Source organism: Nanorana parkeri, unplaced genomic scaffold, assembly GCF_000935625.1.
Source record: "Nanorana parkeri isolate BGI_ZX_2015 unplaced genomic scaffold, ASM93562v1 scaffold263, whole genome shotgun sequence".
In the NCBI taxonomy this organism is placed as follows: domain Eukaryota; kingdom Metazoa; phylum Chordata; class Amphibia; order Anura; family Dicroglossidae; genus Nanorana; species Nanorana parkeri.
Window position 1 is genome coordinate 532849 of NW_017306531.1, and position 17663 is coordinate 550511.

Below are 17663 nucleotides of genomic sequence, written 5' to 3' on the forward strand. Positions count from 1 at the left end.
TTTCAGCAAACAGATCTCACCATAAATAGAAGAGCTGAAGACCATATCAGACTGGTGAATAGTGTCCATATACATAAAACATATAGAGACAGAGTACATTTTAGTAATTAGGTAACCAGCACAGATTAATATACTACTCCTGTTTATGTTTTAGAAGTCGTTTTTTAAAATTATTAGATAATCTCTAGTGTCAAAAATGTTTTACGAAAAAAAGTTTAATTTTACATTTTGCTGAGATAAAAAGGTAAAAACAGCAGGTTGGGTTGATAAAGAGACACAAAACAAGTTTATTTAATACCAATTTAAAAAGTGTAATGATGATAAGCAAAACATAGGAACCTGTAGCAACCAATTATGCTTTCATTTACAAAAGTCAAATTAGTTAAAACATAATTTACAAAGGTAAATTAGATCAAATCTAGATTGTTGCTGTGGGTGTTGCACAGTGCACCACTGCTCTCTGCACTTCTGCACAGATCAAGTAAAACATTGTATGTAATATTTAATACAAGAGTGTGACTTTTTTCTTTGGCAGCTTCAACTTCCGGGCTTTGCGATGGACTCGAGCCATGATGTTTGCAATTGATGAAATTAATAAGCGCAAGGACATCCTACCAGATATAACCCTGGGGTACCAGATATTTGACACGTGTTTTACTATATCCAAATCAGTGGAAGCCACTTTAACATTTCTAACTGGCCAGAATGAAACCCATCCAAACTTCAGGTGCAGTGCCGGAGCTCCCCTGGCTGCTGTGATTGGAGCAGGGGGATCTGCGTTATCCATTGCTACAGCCAGAATACTGGGGTTGTACTATTTCCCACAGGTAAAATGGCTATTGTCTTTATGATCTAATGCATGCAGCTTTTAGTGTTAGTTTATGTGTCGCTAATCAGGCATTGATAATATGTAATCTCATATATTATGAGCAAAGTATGCCAGAACATCTGTTCTTACTGCCAATGCTCCACTGTGATTTGTTCTGGCATTATGTCTTTTTTTAATATTTGTTACATGTTGTCTCAGTATATCTCAGAAATAAGCTTATTTGGACCTGGGGGCACTCTGTGACTGAAGGACAAGAGGTTTAACCTCTTAAAATGTGGAATAGACTTTCACTGGAGTTAGCTCCACCCAACTTAGTGTATTGCTTCAAAAAATACTTGATGTGTTTCTAAATGCAGGAAATAGAGGTGGATATTTATAGTTATAATACCGCTTGTAGACTGTTGATCCAGAAAGTTATCAAACTGTCTTTGAGGATCAGCATCCTTGTTAGATCCAACTGGACCGGGCTTTATAAGGATGTTTGCTTTTTTCTGGATTAATTGTGGGTTTAGGGTTTCTCGGGTGTTTTTTTTATTAGGTTTATTATTTTTGTTTATCTGCTGGAAATGCCCTTACAATAAACAGGGTTATATTCACTTAAGAGTAGAACCTTACTGGTTTTTTTTACATTGATTTATACTTGTCCACATATAAAGGTATCTTACAGTTAGGAAATTACACCACAGGGAAAGCTTTTAAAAAGTTGGTATATACTTAAAAGCTTAAAGGCAGCTTTGAACTTCACTTTCTCATTTATAGTTTACAGGGGGTGCACTTAGTACTTGTGGCAAATAGGTGATGTGTTTGTGTGTTTAGTCAATATGGGATTATTCTGTGATTAGGTATTTTATTAATGAGCTAAAAAAAGTCTTATGCATGTATATACCTATAATCCAATCCATTGTGAATATGGCTGTATTCTTGAATAGCATCCCTCTGGAAAAATCATTAAGTGCAGTTATGTCTGCAGTATTTACTTTATATCTTACATAATCTAGCAGAGAAATGCTACATTTTCAAATATCTAACGGTATCAGTAGGGGAATGGTAAAAGACACAGCCACCCGAGAAATTTCAACATATGAACAACTTAAATTAGTAAAGGATAAGGCATATTGAGCAGAATTGTTGACTACACATATACACAAAGCAAAATATTGGCTTTCTGATTAGCTTTGCCCAAACAAAACTGAGGTAAATTGTAGCCTCTGGCTTATTTCTATTGCTAAATATTGATGAACTGCATTAATATGAGATCCTAGTAAATATATTGTAGATGGATGCATGTGTTGCTGACTTAGTTACACTTAACCTTAAGTGGACAAATACTGTGCCTTGCATCACCCTAGAGAACTTGCAAACCAGATGGGCTTAAGCAAGGTTATTTGTATGTTGTTTAATTGCCATTGGCTCTCAGGTGTCTTTGCCCTATTTAGTAAGTAGTGGTTTAAAGCCCTTAGTGCAAAGCAAGCATTCATATTTTTATGCATGTCTGCTTCCAGCTCTTGGATTATGCTTAAAGTGATAGTAAAGTCAAAAGGTTTCTATGCTATTCCAAATGCTGATAAAATCACCTACAATGGATGCTGCCACTCGATGTTTAATTGTTTTAGTTTTCTACAGAATCAGCTCGTCCCTGAGCACTGGTCCTGTTATCCTGTTTTAGGGTGGCTCCTTTCCCTTGCAGGACCCTATAAAGCCACCCTTGTGTGTGCTAGTAAGCTGTGTGCCTCTCCACGAACACACAGGCACAGCAAGACAAGCCTATACCCTGCTCCCCGCTTTCCTTCATCCCTCTTCCTCTTTGCCAACTAGTACATGGACAGTTGCTGGAGACTTTGCTGTCCTCTCTGATCTTGTACTCATCAAGAGGTTCAGGGAAGTGGAGCTGAGACAGTTGGAGCCAGCTGTTTGGAAATATAATGAAGTGCTTGGAAAGAAATACATTGATGGGTAATGTCGATTTGTTTGAAGTGGATTCATGATTGAAAAAGAGTTTAATACTTTAATGCAGCATAATGTAAAACTAAGAATTGTTTATTTATTTTTTTACAGGTGGGATACGCTTCCTCCTGCTCTGTGCTCAGCGACAAATTTCAGTTTCCATCCTTTTTGCGCACTATACCTAATGATTTAGCCCAGTCCAAAGGTTTTGCTGATCTAGTCACATATTTTGGATGGACATGGGTGGGAACAATAGCAGCAGATGATGACTACGGCAAATACGGTATCAAAGTTTTCAAAGAAGAGGTAGAAAAAAATGGTGTGTGCATTGCTTTCTCTGAAACGCTCCCAAGGATCTACAACAAAGAATCAATAGATACTATTGTGAAAGCAATACGTCTAACAACAGCCAATGTCATTGTCATATTTTCTTCAGACATCGATCTTAGTCCATTAATGGAAGCCCTGGCAGAAACTAATATCACTGGAAAAACATATATCTCTAGTGAGGCCTGGACTACATCAGCTCTGATAGCTAAGCCAGAGTATTTCCCATTCCTTGGAGGAACTATTGGCTTTGGAATCCGTAGAGCAGAAATACCAGGGTTTGAAGAGTTCCTCATGAACATACATCCAGAACATGGCACTGGCACTGATGATCTGATCTATGAGTTCTGGGAAGAGGCCTTTAACTGTACCTGGCCCACCCAGAGGGCAGCCTTTTATACCAACATCAGTATAGAAGCAATTGTTGCAGGTCGAAAAAGAAATATTTCTCCAACACTCTGTACTGGAAGAGAGAAACTTTCTGATATTCATAATACTTACAAGGATGTATCAGAGCTTCGGATCACATACAGTGTTTATAAATCTGTGTACACCATTGCTCAAGCTCTACATGATTTACATTTATGTGTCAGAGGGTCAGGGCCCTTTCCTGGTAATGAATGTGCAAATTTGCTTGATTTCGAGCCATGGCAGGTAAGTGTTAAGTAGCAATGGAGTCAATGTAGGGCAAAAGTTTCTTTTCCACATTAGTGAAAATGTCTTTAGTGTGCAGTAGTATGAACTCTGCAAGAGATAAGGAACAATGGCACCTGTTCTATAGGGCAGCCTGAAAATGCTGGGCATTTTGTTTTTGTTTTAAATCCTACTTTGTTACTAAAATGACTATGGGCAAAACACTCACATTTTCTTCCCTTCAGTTTGTATACATAGGCTCCAACTGGTCCCATCTAGAGATGGTAGAAGACACCAATAATTCTGTCTCTACCAGATCTTGCGTTCAGGGGGTAAATGCTGCAAACATACCATTACTCTGTGATATTATTGAAGGAGCACCAATTCTGCTGGCTAGAATGATGACAATACCAAAATACTTCTGCTGATTTCTGTATGTATTAAAGTGTATCTAAAGCCCAAACTAGTGTTTCAGTAGTGATAGGTTAGCATACCTCCTACCTTTCTGAGATCAGAAAGAGGATCACCTTCCAGCACAATGTATTTGGGAAAAGGACACACCCCTGACACTTCCCCAGGTATGTGGACCAATAAAAATGCATATGCCAAAAATGATTGGTTAAACCCAGATTTGCCTATTTCATAATGGTTTCTCCTTTAAACTGGCATTTAGGAATAGCAACCAAGATAATTAAAGGATAAGTAAAGGGTTTAGTGCAGAATCACGCTTTTGGTAGCTAAATAGAACATGTTCATAGATATCTGTACATCAGACCAAAAAGAAGGACAGCGGTAGGGGAAAGAGCGACAGAGGGATCTGATTCCAAATGAAGGGCAGCCCCACCAAATTAGGGACAGTTGGAAGGTATGAGTTGGAACCCCTTTTGGGATTGTATTGCTGTCTCAGTCACTGCCAGGGAGTGAGGAAAAATCTAAACATTTTGAGTTGCCACCAGAACAGAAAGAGAAGGAAAATCTCTCTAATGGGCACACTTGTTTTGGTGACACCTGTCTAAGAGAGGATTTCCATAATTTTGAAGTGATATCCTCTCGTTTCCCGTTTTGTCTAGAAGCCAGGAAATAAAGGTAAATTTCCCTTATGGGACACAGACAGACAGATAAAAAGTGATAGAGGTTTAAATCATTTCCTTCTCTTCACAAAATTAAAAGAAAAATGTTTTTTGTTTAAGATATACTTAAACCATGTTCAGAGATTATAATTTATATATGGATAAGGACAGCAAACACCATTACCCAAACATTGTTTTATTTCCCTAAAAATGAACCTTATACCCTGGTTTGACATACAGTATCTGCACACTTAAAAGCTTTACAACACACTTTACTTATTCTAAAACCACAATGTAGACTATAAGCAATAAATGGGAAAAATGTAATGCAGGAATCAATAACAACTAAGTGGAACTCCTCTTTCAGTAAATTTGATAGATTGCTTTGGGTTACTACATTTCTAATTACTCTTTGCTCTACTTATTAAATAAGGCTGATACCCCCAGGGCTGAATTTTACCTCCGGTGAGCCCTAGAGACCCTCCTGGGTAGTCCTCCAGTGAACCTCATTACACTATGCTCCCCACTAGCCCACTTACTCCCCCCACTGTGTCTATGCTTCTGTGTACCAGTGGCCATTATGGGTTGGTTCAGCGGATTTCAAAGGATAATTAAGGTAATAACTGTAAAATATATGGTGGCCATTTGGGGGAAGTCTGTATTTCAGTTGGATGAAGTGGTTTTTTTTTTTAAAATAAATATAGAGCAGTTTAGAAAGGAAGGATCAGCAAAGTTATTATAAAAGGTGAAAGGGTATAGATGTCTTTTTATTGCTACGAAAAACGTTTTTAAATGAGAAGGAGAAAGATGCTGACAGCTAAAATCAGTTTTATTTTTACTATGATTGTGGGTCCCCATAATTTTGTAGGTCTAGCATAGTGCTTTCATTGGCCGCTGTACACATTACCCTTAGCCTTACTGAATAAGGCTGAATACATGAGTAACAGTTATTGAGGCATACTATAAAATAACTTTTAACAGGTTTCCCTTCATTCTTTTATTTATTTTTACCAAAAAATTCACACCAGAAAAGTCTGTTTGATGTAAAATCAAGCTATTTGTCTTCTTTCACTTCTATAGGGCTTACCTTCTTTTTTTCTGCTTTTCTACAGCTTATGTATTATTTGAAGAATGCCAAATTCACAGTTTTCACAAATGAATCCATCAGCTTTGATGAAGGAGGAGATGTGGATGGCTATTACGATATTTTAAACTGGCAGTTGCATGATAATCATTCTCTATCCTTTGTAAAAATAGGACACTATAAATACAAAAGTTCTGGAGCATCTAATGAGCTCAAAATAGACAACAGCTCAATATTCTGGAATACGTCAAATTCCCGGGTAGGTGCTATGAACATTGAAACTCATATATTGCCCAGAAACATATCCTAGGCTGGTTTTTATAAAACATATTACATTACATTTCAATACAACAGTGTTTCTCAACCTTTTTGCTGTCACGGCACCTTTTAAAAGTATGCAAAATCTCGGGGCAGTCTAAAATGTAAAAACCATAAATATAAAAAAATTGTGTGATCCCTCTAAAGTCCATACCAGACCCTTATCCAAGATAAGAGGCCAGCTGTAGTTTTCAAGGGGGAACCCCAAGCAAAAACGCAAACAAATGTGGGGTTCAGATTCTAATTCACTTCAGAGTCCCCCTTTCAGATCAGAATTCCCCCCTTCACACCAGAGTTCCCCTTTACATCAAGAGCCGACCTTCTTATTAGGATCCCCGTTTTTTACATCAGGAGCCCCCCCTACACATCAGGAGCACGCTTCTTATTGGAGGCGTGATGGTGTGACAATTTTGAGGCACCCCTGGAGAAGCCAGAAGGAACCTCACGGTGTCATGGCACCCTGGTTTAGAAAAGCTGCCATACAATATACAATTTTTCACTGACCTTTTACACTAGAGGGGTGGGATACTGTTCTCCCTAGACATCGGCTTCTACTGATGGATCAGACATTCGCGTTAAAGCCTATAGAAAAGAACAAGAAAGGCATGCTGTAGCCTCCTTGAGCACTGGCTAATCAGGGGAGTTGTAGGGGGTGGGGGTGGGGGGCAAAGTCACTGCCAGAATCTTCATACACATGAGATTTTGTCCATATCATGCCACTGCTATCACATATCTATGAACACTTTTAGGGCCATTGTGTAAGAGTAAATTGAAGTACTTCAGCACAGAAATGTATGCAACAGTGAAATGAGGGTCCTGCAGTTGATTAAAAGGCAAACCGAAGTGTGACCATACTGTAATACTATGAAGAAGGGTCTGCAGCAGGGGTCTTTTCCCAAATTAAAGAGGAAACACCTTTTTATGCATGCAATAATAACTCAAACTTGCAACCTACCTTCTGAGTGCCATTAAATTGCCATCCTGGAATTTTTCTTGTGTTGCTGCTGGTAGAAATCTGATGGCTATTGATATAATATCCTCAAACTGAGCTTATAGAAAGGCAGGGTAGTGTGTTTAGTAGCTCAGTTACCAGGGCACATTGCAGCCTCACTCACACACGTTTGAGCATGACAGTTAAGCTGTACCACACAAAAACATATAACAAGAAAATGCCATCCCACCCAGAAACACATATAAGAACCATGGTATACTCTGTCTGCTTTAGATTATATGATACAGTTAAATTCAATCAAGTGAGCTTTCTCACTTTAGCTTTTCATTTCCTGGATAACGTGATGTTCATGTTATGAACATTTCTTCACTCATGAAGAAAGAAATACAGATGTATGATTCCTATACAAAACAAAGTACTGATATGTCTCTCTAAATTTCTCTAGCCTCCACAGTCTGTTTGTAGCATGAGCTGTGTTCCCGGCTTCAGGAAAGGCATTAGACAAGGAGAGCCAGTGTGCTGCTTTGACTGCATTCCATGTGCAGATGGCGAAATTACTAATGAAACAGGTAACACGCTCTTTCTGTTTGGAGATATGACGAAAAAAATGAGGGATTCAATAAAATGTACTATGCTTAAACACCAGTCTTTTATTTTTAGAAAATTGCATTTCAAACAAACATTTTCTTAATTATGTATAGAGTGGGATATTTTTGCCTGTGACACCTGCACAAGAAATGGGGGGAGTGGTTATCACTAGGACAGGAAGGCACAGAGACCAATAAAAAAAAACAGAAGTTTTAACTAGGGCTGCGGAAATTAACGATTAATCCCTCGATTAATCGTTAATTTTTTTGATCGATCAAAATTATTTTGATCGATCAAAGTTCTTTGGCTCCGTACTCACCTCTCCGCCGGCTTCCGGGTCTTCCGTCGGAGATCCGATGACATCACGGACATCGACGTCACCGGACTCCTCCCCCCCTTCCACAAGTGGCTCTGTCAGCTAACGAAGGGAAGGGGGGAGGAGTCCGGTGATGTCGATGTCCGTGACGTCACTGGACTCCTCCCTCTCCCCTTCGTTACCTGATGGAGCTGCTTGGGCCGGTGAGTACACCCGGGAGAGACACACTTTTTACCGGAAAGGTTTAATCTGCTCAATCGAGCAGATTAAACCTTTCCCTGGGATCGTTTTTTTTTTTTTCTTTTCTGACATCGGGAGCCGCGGCCTGACCGTCAGTCAGAAAAGAAAAAAAAAGGCATACGATTGCATAGCTAGATTACTATTGGCTATTGCACTTTGCAATAGCCAATAGCAAACTAGCTAATGCACCCGCCCACTGCTGCTGTCAATCAGCAGAGGGGGACCTGAATTTTTCTATCAGGTCCTCTTCTGGTGATTGAAAGCAGCAGGGGGCGGGTGCAATAGCTAGTTTGCTATAGGCTATTGCAAAGTGAAATAGCCAATAGGAATCTAGCTATGCATTCTTATGCCTTTTTTTTTTTTAGTCTGACAACTGCAAAAAAAAAAAAAGTCTGCAGATAGCAAAGAAGCTATTGCTTCCTGTGCTATCTGCCATCATTTCAGGGGGGTGCTCTCTCCCAGACCCCCCTAACCCCCCCTCCGCGGATGCGGGGGAGAGGGCACCTCCCTGAAATGAGAGGGACACCTCCCTGAAATTGCTTATTTCAGGTTGGGATCCCTGGCATTGGCCTATACACATACAGCACAGCAATGAAGTAATAAAATGAACTAGGATCACACTAATCCAGCACGTTATTATTCTGAGTTGCCCCACTCAAGCGGCGGCCATATTGAGTGGGGCACGTGAGATTAATAACGTGCTGGATTAGTGTGATCCTAGTTCATTTTATTACTTTATTGCTGTGCTGTATGTGTATAGGCCAATGTAGTTGGATGTGTATGTGCGTTATAATTAATCAAAATTAATCGATTAATCGATTTAAAAAAATTTCGATTAATCGAACAGGACATTTTTAATCATTACCAGCCCTAGTTTTAACCCTTTGTCATTCTATTAAATATGTGTCTTTGTCTCGGTTGGAGAGGTTTCCTATTTCTTCCTTTCCTGACAGAAAGTGAGGAGAATTGCTCACAACAGGAACACAGATTTCAATAAACATTCGATAGAGGGTCTAAGCATTCCCCGCTAAATTCAAATGGAAATAAAACATTTTTGGCTGGAGTTGGGTTTTAAAGATCGTTTCCAAATGCAGTAATGTTTGTTGACACTGCTTACCAAGTTTGAGCTGGCATAGTTACCATTTAATGTGCCCAGACATAGATCAGCATACAAAAGCTCTGGACATGCGTTCTCGGGGAACTAAACGGTTGGGCAGGTTAGAAAACTTTGCTCAATTACTACTGCTCTTCCTACCTTCTCTGTTTCTCTAAACATGAGGGTTTGTGTGACTAGTGTGCTTCTATGTACAGGAGAAGCTGGCCCAAGAGATATTGATATGGTTGAATTTTGTATGGACGTCCAGCTGAATCAAACAGCTGCTAAGAATGTGCCTATTAGATTCATACCTTAGCTTACAAAATCCACCAACATTTGGGATTCTGTCACATCTATAGATCTAATGAAGGGGATCCTATTGAAACATGTTGGCTATACATGCAGACTTTGTTTGAACCTTTTATAGATTATACATTTTTTTTGGACCTCAATACTCTGATGTGGCACACCTATCCCTACATCCTCTTCTAGTGATTAGTATTGACTGCTATACACCAAACAGCATGCACCTTCTTTCTGAAGTCATACTTTTAACTGTTAAATATACTTATAAATATTCTTGAGTTTTTATAGTGGTTCTCCAGGCAAACAGCAAATGATACAGTTGAAATAAATGTATCTACTTTTTTTTACCTTACAATGGACTAGTCATTGTGTCCAGATTTACCTACTTTTGCCACACTGAACATCTGGGAAGATCACTCAGCCATTAACTGGATTAGGTTTCATGCTTTCTGGATTACTTTTCTCCTAATTTAAATTATTTTTATAATTCTTTATTTTGTCAAAATATAGGAATCTATACAAAAACACTTCAAATACAATGTAAAATGTATTAAAAAAACAACAACGATATCTTGTTACAGACCTTGTAAATTAACTCAAATGCATGAATCCTATAGATTTTCAATTTTTGAGAGTAGTACATATGAACAGAACAGTACACCAAGCAGCTAAGAATGAAAATAAGGGAAATAGAAGACGACCATTACTCCTAATTTTAATTTGATTCCTTCTCCAGAGGGCAGAGTGGAGACAGAAGTGACATAGAAATGTATTGCTAAATCAGGTATCACCTAGATTTCTCACCTACACTCTAGCACCTCGCGGCAATTTTTACAGAGTATACACAAATCATATATTTTGTGATGAAATAACATTTGAGTTATGTGCAATAGTGCATACCTGGCTCACCTGTGGTATATTTTGTGGGGGCATATCACAGGTCCCCAGATATGCACTATTAATCTCCAAAAACGACTGCACTTCACAGCCTGCCTTGCGCCAATAAGATTAATAAGCTGCGCGCACCCAATCTATAAAGTGTTAAACAAAAAAATGGTGTATATGGTGCCATGCTCCCAATACCCGCAATCACTCAAAACAATTTACCACATGTATCCGTGTATAGTGAATGATATAAATCCCAGTGTATTCCCAACTCAATTGGTAGAGCAATGTATATCACTCTGCGTCAATGCAATTAACTCAAAAAACCATTCGCATTTATAGTGCAATCCAAACGCTTATGAAGTGCTCCAATTAGTGCCCTCTCATGTATGCCTTCAAAACAAGGTGTCCCCCCCTCCTCATGTGTTATACCTTTAAAGGAGAACTATGAGGTGAGTGATTTTCACTCATCCTCATAGTTTGAGCAGACGTGTGACAATGAAACTGTCACAGGCCGGCTCAATAGATCGGGAAGTGAGCGAACACATACAGGCGTTCGCTCACCTCTCGATCATGTCCCTGCAGAGAGCCGTGACTGACACTCACAGCTCCCTGCATGGATTCCCCCACTCCGATCCTCCAGCGCTGACTGGCGGAACGAACGTGGGAGGGGGCAGGTACAGCTGTCACTCACGCAGGTGGGCGGATCCAGACATAATTGTCGTAATCTGCTTCAGCTGCGGCGTCTCAGTATACCGCGAGCAGCAGCTCGCGGTATACTGCGGCGTCTCAGTATACCGCAAGCTACAGCTCACGGTATACTGAGCCTAGGGTGACGGGAGGATGCTAGTTTGTGTCCTCCCGTTACCCTAAGGAGAACTATGGGGAAAAGCATTAACCCCATAGTTCTCCTTTAAGCATAGTCAACCTGCCTTCAATGTTCTTCCCAAACTACTGTCAGCCTGCCCACTACTTTTAGGTATAGAGGAACATGTGAAACCCCCCTATCTCCTAGCAATCCATTGATCAATTCCTGAGCCAGTGCTGCAAAATGGGGGACAACAGAGGTCCATATCTGTGTAGAAGATTAAAATCAAACCTCACACAGGACGTGTCAGAAGTTTCTCCCGACCCCCGCTGCACTCAATGGGACTACTCGTAGGTTCCTACGTCACTACTGGGTCCTAAAGTGACATTGAAGGAAGGAGATGGAGGCACAGTGCACTGCGTGGGACACAATGACTTAACAAGCTCAGAAGGGTTAAACGCTGAAGATGCCAAGATCCTATCAGCACTGCTGCAGTCAGAGGAGAGGAAGGGGGAGGGGCGATTAGACACCGTGAGAGGAGCCGACAGCAAGAGTCGGCAACTGACATCACCGGGGGTATGTGCAGCTTACTTAGAAAGCCACGATCCGGTTTGAATACTGTGTACGGGCATCAGGTGGGGTGATTCCCGGGCACAGGATTCAAATCCCGGACTGTCTGGGTGAAACTCGTACGGGTGGCAACCCTACTTCATATATGTGAACTGACTGTTGCTCAGGGATCTTTCTCTTTTGCTCTCTCTGTTGTGAGAGCAGCTAAAACTAAAGAGGTACAAATGATGTTGGTTTGTTGTAGGGAACCCATTAGGGGACACCTTGGGTTTAGTAACTGACTTAGGTTTTGTACGTGGCTCAAACAAGCAGATGTTTTGTTTTTGCAATGGACTTGCTGTACAAAGCCCTCCTGCACTCAAACAATGTTTATTTACTAAACCTTGCTGAATAAAAGTGCAGGGCAAACCTGCTTGCACTGTTCCTAGGTGTCCCTGGCTCATGCATAGTTAACCACTGTTGATAGAAGGTGAGCCTCTCCCCCTTACAAATGGTAAAAGAGGAAACAAATATGTATTGTGTACTGTATAGTAAACTGTGTGCCTGGAGTTCTACTTTAAGAGTGACCATAGACATTAGTGGGTGGAGGCATGATCCAACCACCAAAAAAGGCACGCCGGGGGAAAACAATAATGGTGGGTCAAAATGATCTCAGATGGACAGTTTCTGATTCTTCCTAAAATGGTCAGATTTCAGTGTGTAGCATGCTATACAGATATATAGACATACATATTAACACCTAATCTGTTTAAAACAACAATTGTGTAAACAGAGAAATTGGAACATACCTTTTAGCATATGATTTTTCAAAGAGGAAGGTTCCTAGAAAGGATTTCAAAAAAGGTTATCTTTAAGGATATGCATGGCAAAGTAACAGGTTCTCTTAACTGCCTCTCTCCCCAGTTTTACATACTTTCCCTCAGTTTCACTGCCCCTCTTTTCTGTTCAGCTGCTGAAAGTGAAGAGAAGTATCCAGTACTTCAGTGTATGGGGAGAATGGGCCTTACTACCCCTCTTCCCAAATTACAACACTTGTGTTTGGGCATTCATGGGGCAGGGAGAGAACCCTATGTCTTGAGTAAGCCCCAAGTCGTGAAGTACAGGGCTTCATTTCTATGCTCCCATGGGCCAATTGGAGCAGTAGGAATCCAAAAGAAAGGTGAGTCTGTGACATTGGGGAGGGCAGCAATTGAGTGAGTTTATTTGTCCTACACAGGCAAAGTGACAGTTTTTCTTTAAAGCTGAACTCCAGTCAAGGATTTGTATTTCTTTCATTCAGTTCTAAGATTTACATAACACAGTCTGTCCTTTCTTCAGCCCATGAATGGACAATGAAAGGAGAATCAGCAGGCTCATGAGCTCATCTCTCTGTCATTCTGCTTTCTCCTTCTATCAGCATGTTCATTGCTAGCTCATGAGCACTGCAGCACAACAGACTGGTTTCTTGTGCTGCTACACTCTCTCCTAGTTTAAGTTCTGGTGTACAGTGGTTTGCAAAAGGCTGATACCAAGTCAAAACAAGGTACTAACTAACTAACTAACGCAAATAACTCTTACTAATACTGATTACTGAATACACATTCTATTATAATATACACATTGAAAAAATATAAAAATAATAAGATCAAATGCTTGAAAAAATAATAATTTTCATTACTTTTTTTTTCGTAGATGCAAGAGAATGCATAGCATGCCTTCCAGACTTCTGGTCTAACACACCCAAGAATGAATGTGTTTTGAAGGAAGTGGAGTTCCTGAACACAGATGAAGCCTTGGGGATCACACTGATATTCTTGTCTGTGTTTGGTGCTTCCTTGGTTATTGCATTTGCTATTATCTATACAATTTATAGGGATACAGCATTAGTCAAGGCAAATGACCGCAGTTTGAGTTTTCTCATTCAGTTCTCACTGGTATGTACTTTTATGACATCTATTCTTTTTGTAGGCAAACCAGAGGCATGGTCATGCATGGCCCGGCAAACCACCTTAGCTCTTGGATTTTCATTATGCCTTTCGAGTATACTTGGTAAGACTATTGTTCTGATGTTAGCAAAGCGAGCTACTAAAGCTACTAAAGCTAAGGGTAATAAAACCTCTCAGATAGTCATGACACCACTGTATCAAAGAATAGTTGCAGTAACTGGCTTTATTATTGAAATTGGGATATGTATAGCTTATCTAATCCTGAAGCCACCCTGGGTTTACAAAAATATGGAATCCCAAAACATTAAGATAATCCTTGAGTGTAATGAAGGTTCCATTGAATTCTTGTGCTCTATGTTCGGCTTTGATGTCTTCCTTGCCATCCTTTGCTTCATAACTGCCTTTATAGCTCGGAAACTTCCTGACAATTTCAATGAGGCTAAATTTATTACATTTGGAATGCTGGTGTTCTTTATTGTTTGGATCTCTTTTGTTCCAGCCTACCTGAGCACACGAGGGAAATTTAAAGTAGCTGTTGAAATCTTTGCCATTTTAGCATCTAGTTTTGGTTTACTTGGCTGTATTTATGTCCCTAAAGGGTATATAATTCTGATAAAACCAGAAAGAAACACAGAAGAAATTGTTGGAGGTAGAGCTGCCACCAATGATAAGAGTGCACCAGCAACATCTGCTTCCATTACGAGTGAGATAAACAGCACAACAGTATCCACAGTTGTGCTGGATGATTAAAGACTGGACGTGTATTTGCTTAGTTTACCAAAAGGGTACTAAGCATATTTATTAACAATACAAATAGCGGTTTGTATTGTTAGAGACCACATTGTCAGGAAGACCACATAACTTTAAAGGAGATATATAGTTTTTTTTACATATTATCTTTCGTTACTTAGCATGGTCAGGACTAAAAAAAAATGTAAAACATGTTAAAAATGTTTTCCATTTTTGGTCACATAAACAAGACATTTAAAAAAATATTATGCTGTTTTCTGCCCAGCCAGAAAGTAGAGCTCTGGTTTAGTTTTCACATCATTAGCATGATATTTGTCAGCTGTGCTGATATAAGTCCCTTGTTTCCAGTACTCTAATGAGTCATCAGAATAGTGACTCCTCCACTATCAGAGGGCTGAAACTGGCTTTACACTGAGTGACTTTTGGCCAGTTCTTGATAAGCTGCCAAAATGTGCTCAGTGGGTGGTCCTGTCTGCCAGACAAAAATTGTTGGCTGACCAGCACCTGTATCCAATCAAATGCAAGCACAGTTCGGGTATTTTGACATCCAGCAGGGCTGACTGTCAAAATGTAATAGCTGCAGAGAGAGAATTCTCCATTCATGCTGTTCAGCATGGATGGAGGAATCTGTTAAATTCCTTCTATTCAGCCCAAAGGTGGAACAAAAAAAATCTATGCCCAGCTTAAGTAAGGTACTTGTACATCCTTTTAGCGATTGCCGCACGGATGTCCCCCCATTGAAATCAATAGGGCCGCGTGGCAATCGCTGTGTCCTGGGTATCGTGCATTGTAGTGCAGGTGTAAACCTAGCCTCAGACAAACATAACTGCAAAGCACGTTGCCCTTGCTGTGTTGTCTTTTTAGCTGACCGATAGTGCTCTAGGAACCCTTTGTCATGTATTAAATGTTCATTTGTAAAACAAAGATTGGATACACATAGTAATAAACAAACAAACAAACAAACAAACAAACATAAAACAGTTAAAAAATGTTAAAACTAAAGACAATACATGAAAATAAAATTGACCAAAAACCATTATAGTTTAACTTTAAGCTGTTTAATGTAGCTGTAGTAATGAGAGCTGCTTTGACTTATTGCAAATTTTCTTTGCTATGTTGTTAAACATAGCTCTATCCACTGAATATGCAGAAATAATACATTTTAAACATTTTTGTAACATAATAGCTTTTATGAAATATTTACTTTTATTCAGGTCTGATTTTGGAAATAAAATGAAAGCATAAGAATATATTTTACAGAAAAATAAGGGAAACTAAACCTAAAATAAAAAGTAGCAGTCACACACCTAGCATTTATTTTTTTTTACATTTAATGGTTTGTATTATTGAGAATAAGAAGGTATGAGCATGAACAAGCAAATATTTGTAACATGCACTTTTTAATACTTTTTTTAAAAGACATGTCCTACATGTGGCTGTGCTATGAGTGAAATTTACTGATGTTTTGGGGTTTAACTTTCATATATGTTCTCTCTATACTACAAGCTGGGTGGCTTTTGATCAAATATAATGATATACTTATTGAAGCTGTTTAAAGGTAACCTATACTGAGAGAGGCTGCCATTGCTGACATCTCCTTCTGAAAATGCTGTTATGCTGACTCTTTAAGGCAATGACCTGTCGCAAAGTCTGTAGATCAGGACTTCTGACATTTTAATCTGTGTGCTTGTTCCAGGTCAATAAGTACTGGAGACGTAGGCGCGCAGGTAACTAGAACTATTAGAAATTCAGCATTGACAGCCCTTGTACTTCTATCGGGACAGGTGAAAAGCATACATTATTTTTAATTTTTATGATATGTATCAGATTAGGTCCAAATAATTTTTGGAAACTTTTGTTGACAGATAACACTTTGCTTAGGTAGCAGAAATGAACATGAAGTTCTTTTGTAATTGAATATGTTTAAGCTATAAAGAAATAGAGACCTAAAACATTTTTTTCAATGTATTGTTTCCATTGCTACATTTTATAAGTAGCACATCCTTAGATATGTACCGCAAACTATTATCAACACCGAAATTATTTTAAAAATAACTGCCATAATATTATATTGCAGTTATAAAAATTCCAACTTTTTTACTTGCTCAGTAATCTATCAGAAAGCATAATCTGTATACATATGAATCTATTATTAAATGAATAACTTAATAATAGCTATACTTAATTAATTTAATAATAGCTATAAGCTTTGTCCAAGTTACAGGTGCAGTTACTGGGTTTGCATTTATTTTCCATGTTGAGATGGGAAGTGTTAATGGATAAAATCACACAATGAAAAAGCGCCACTACTGTAGAGAAAACACTCATGTTACTGCATGTGAGTGTTTTGTGAGCTGGTCGCATGTGAGCTGGTCTTACGATGCCGGGAGAATATGCAGAGGAACAGTCTGAAAGCTGTCAGGGGTGATCGTTTGAAGAACGCGGTCTCAGCTGGCCAGGATGAGCCGCGGCTACATGAGTATAAGGCGATGTCAGTGCCGGACCGTTCGGGGATCACAAGAGTCTGTGCGAGCGGTATCTCGAGGATGTCATAAACGAGGGAGAATGAAAGAGATGGACAAGGATAGTGTCCAATGACGGCGGCTACGCGTTTTGAGGCTCTGCCTCTTTGTCAAGCCTAAGTGAGAAGTGCAGTGACTCTGCCTCAGTGACTGCACTTCTCACTTAGGCTTGACAAAGAGGCAGAGCCTCAAAACGCGTAGCCGCCGTCATTGGACACTATCCTTGTCCATCTCTTTCATTCTCCCTCGTTTATGACATCCTCGAGATACCGCTCGCACAGACTCTTGTGATCCCCGAACGGTCCGGCACTGACATCGCCTTATACTCATGTAGCCTTAATTTACTCTTTCCAAAAAATATGCATTTTTACTGTTGGAAATTTTCTTTTACTTCCTGTTTTGTAAAACTGATGTGGGGGAATATCTCCCTAATCAAGCCCTGCATAACAGTAAAACCCAACAGTAAAATCCTGCTACACACTATCCAAAACTACCAAGAA

The 17663-nt window shown here is 39.5% G+C and overlaps 1 protein-coding gene across 1 annotated transcript in view; it reads left to right on the forward strand.

Moving 5' to 3' along the window:
- The window catches only part of LOC108787458 (vomeronasal type-2 receptor 1-like), a 40704-nt gene extending 26063 nt beyond the window's left edge, over nucleotides 1-14641 (forward strand). The window contains exons 3-7 of the mRNA XM_018557029.1: nucleotides 536-827; nucleotides 2885-3754; nucleotides 5916-6146; nucleotides 7603-7726; nucleotides 13638-14641. Coding sequence (XP_018412531.1) covers nucleotides 536-827; nucleotides 2885-3754; nucleotides 5916-6146; nucleotides 7603-7726; nucleotides 13638-14641 — 2521 coding nt within the window. The remainder of the gene's footprint in view (nucleotides 1-535; nucleotides 828-2884; nucleotides 3755-5915; nucleotides 6147-7602; nucleotides 7727-13637) is intronic.
- Nucleotides 14642-17663: the final 3022 nt, after the last annotated feature.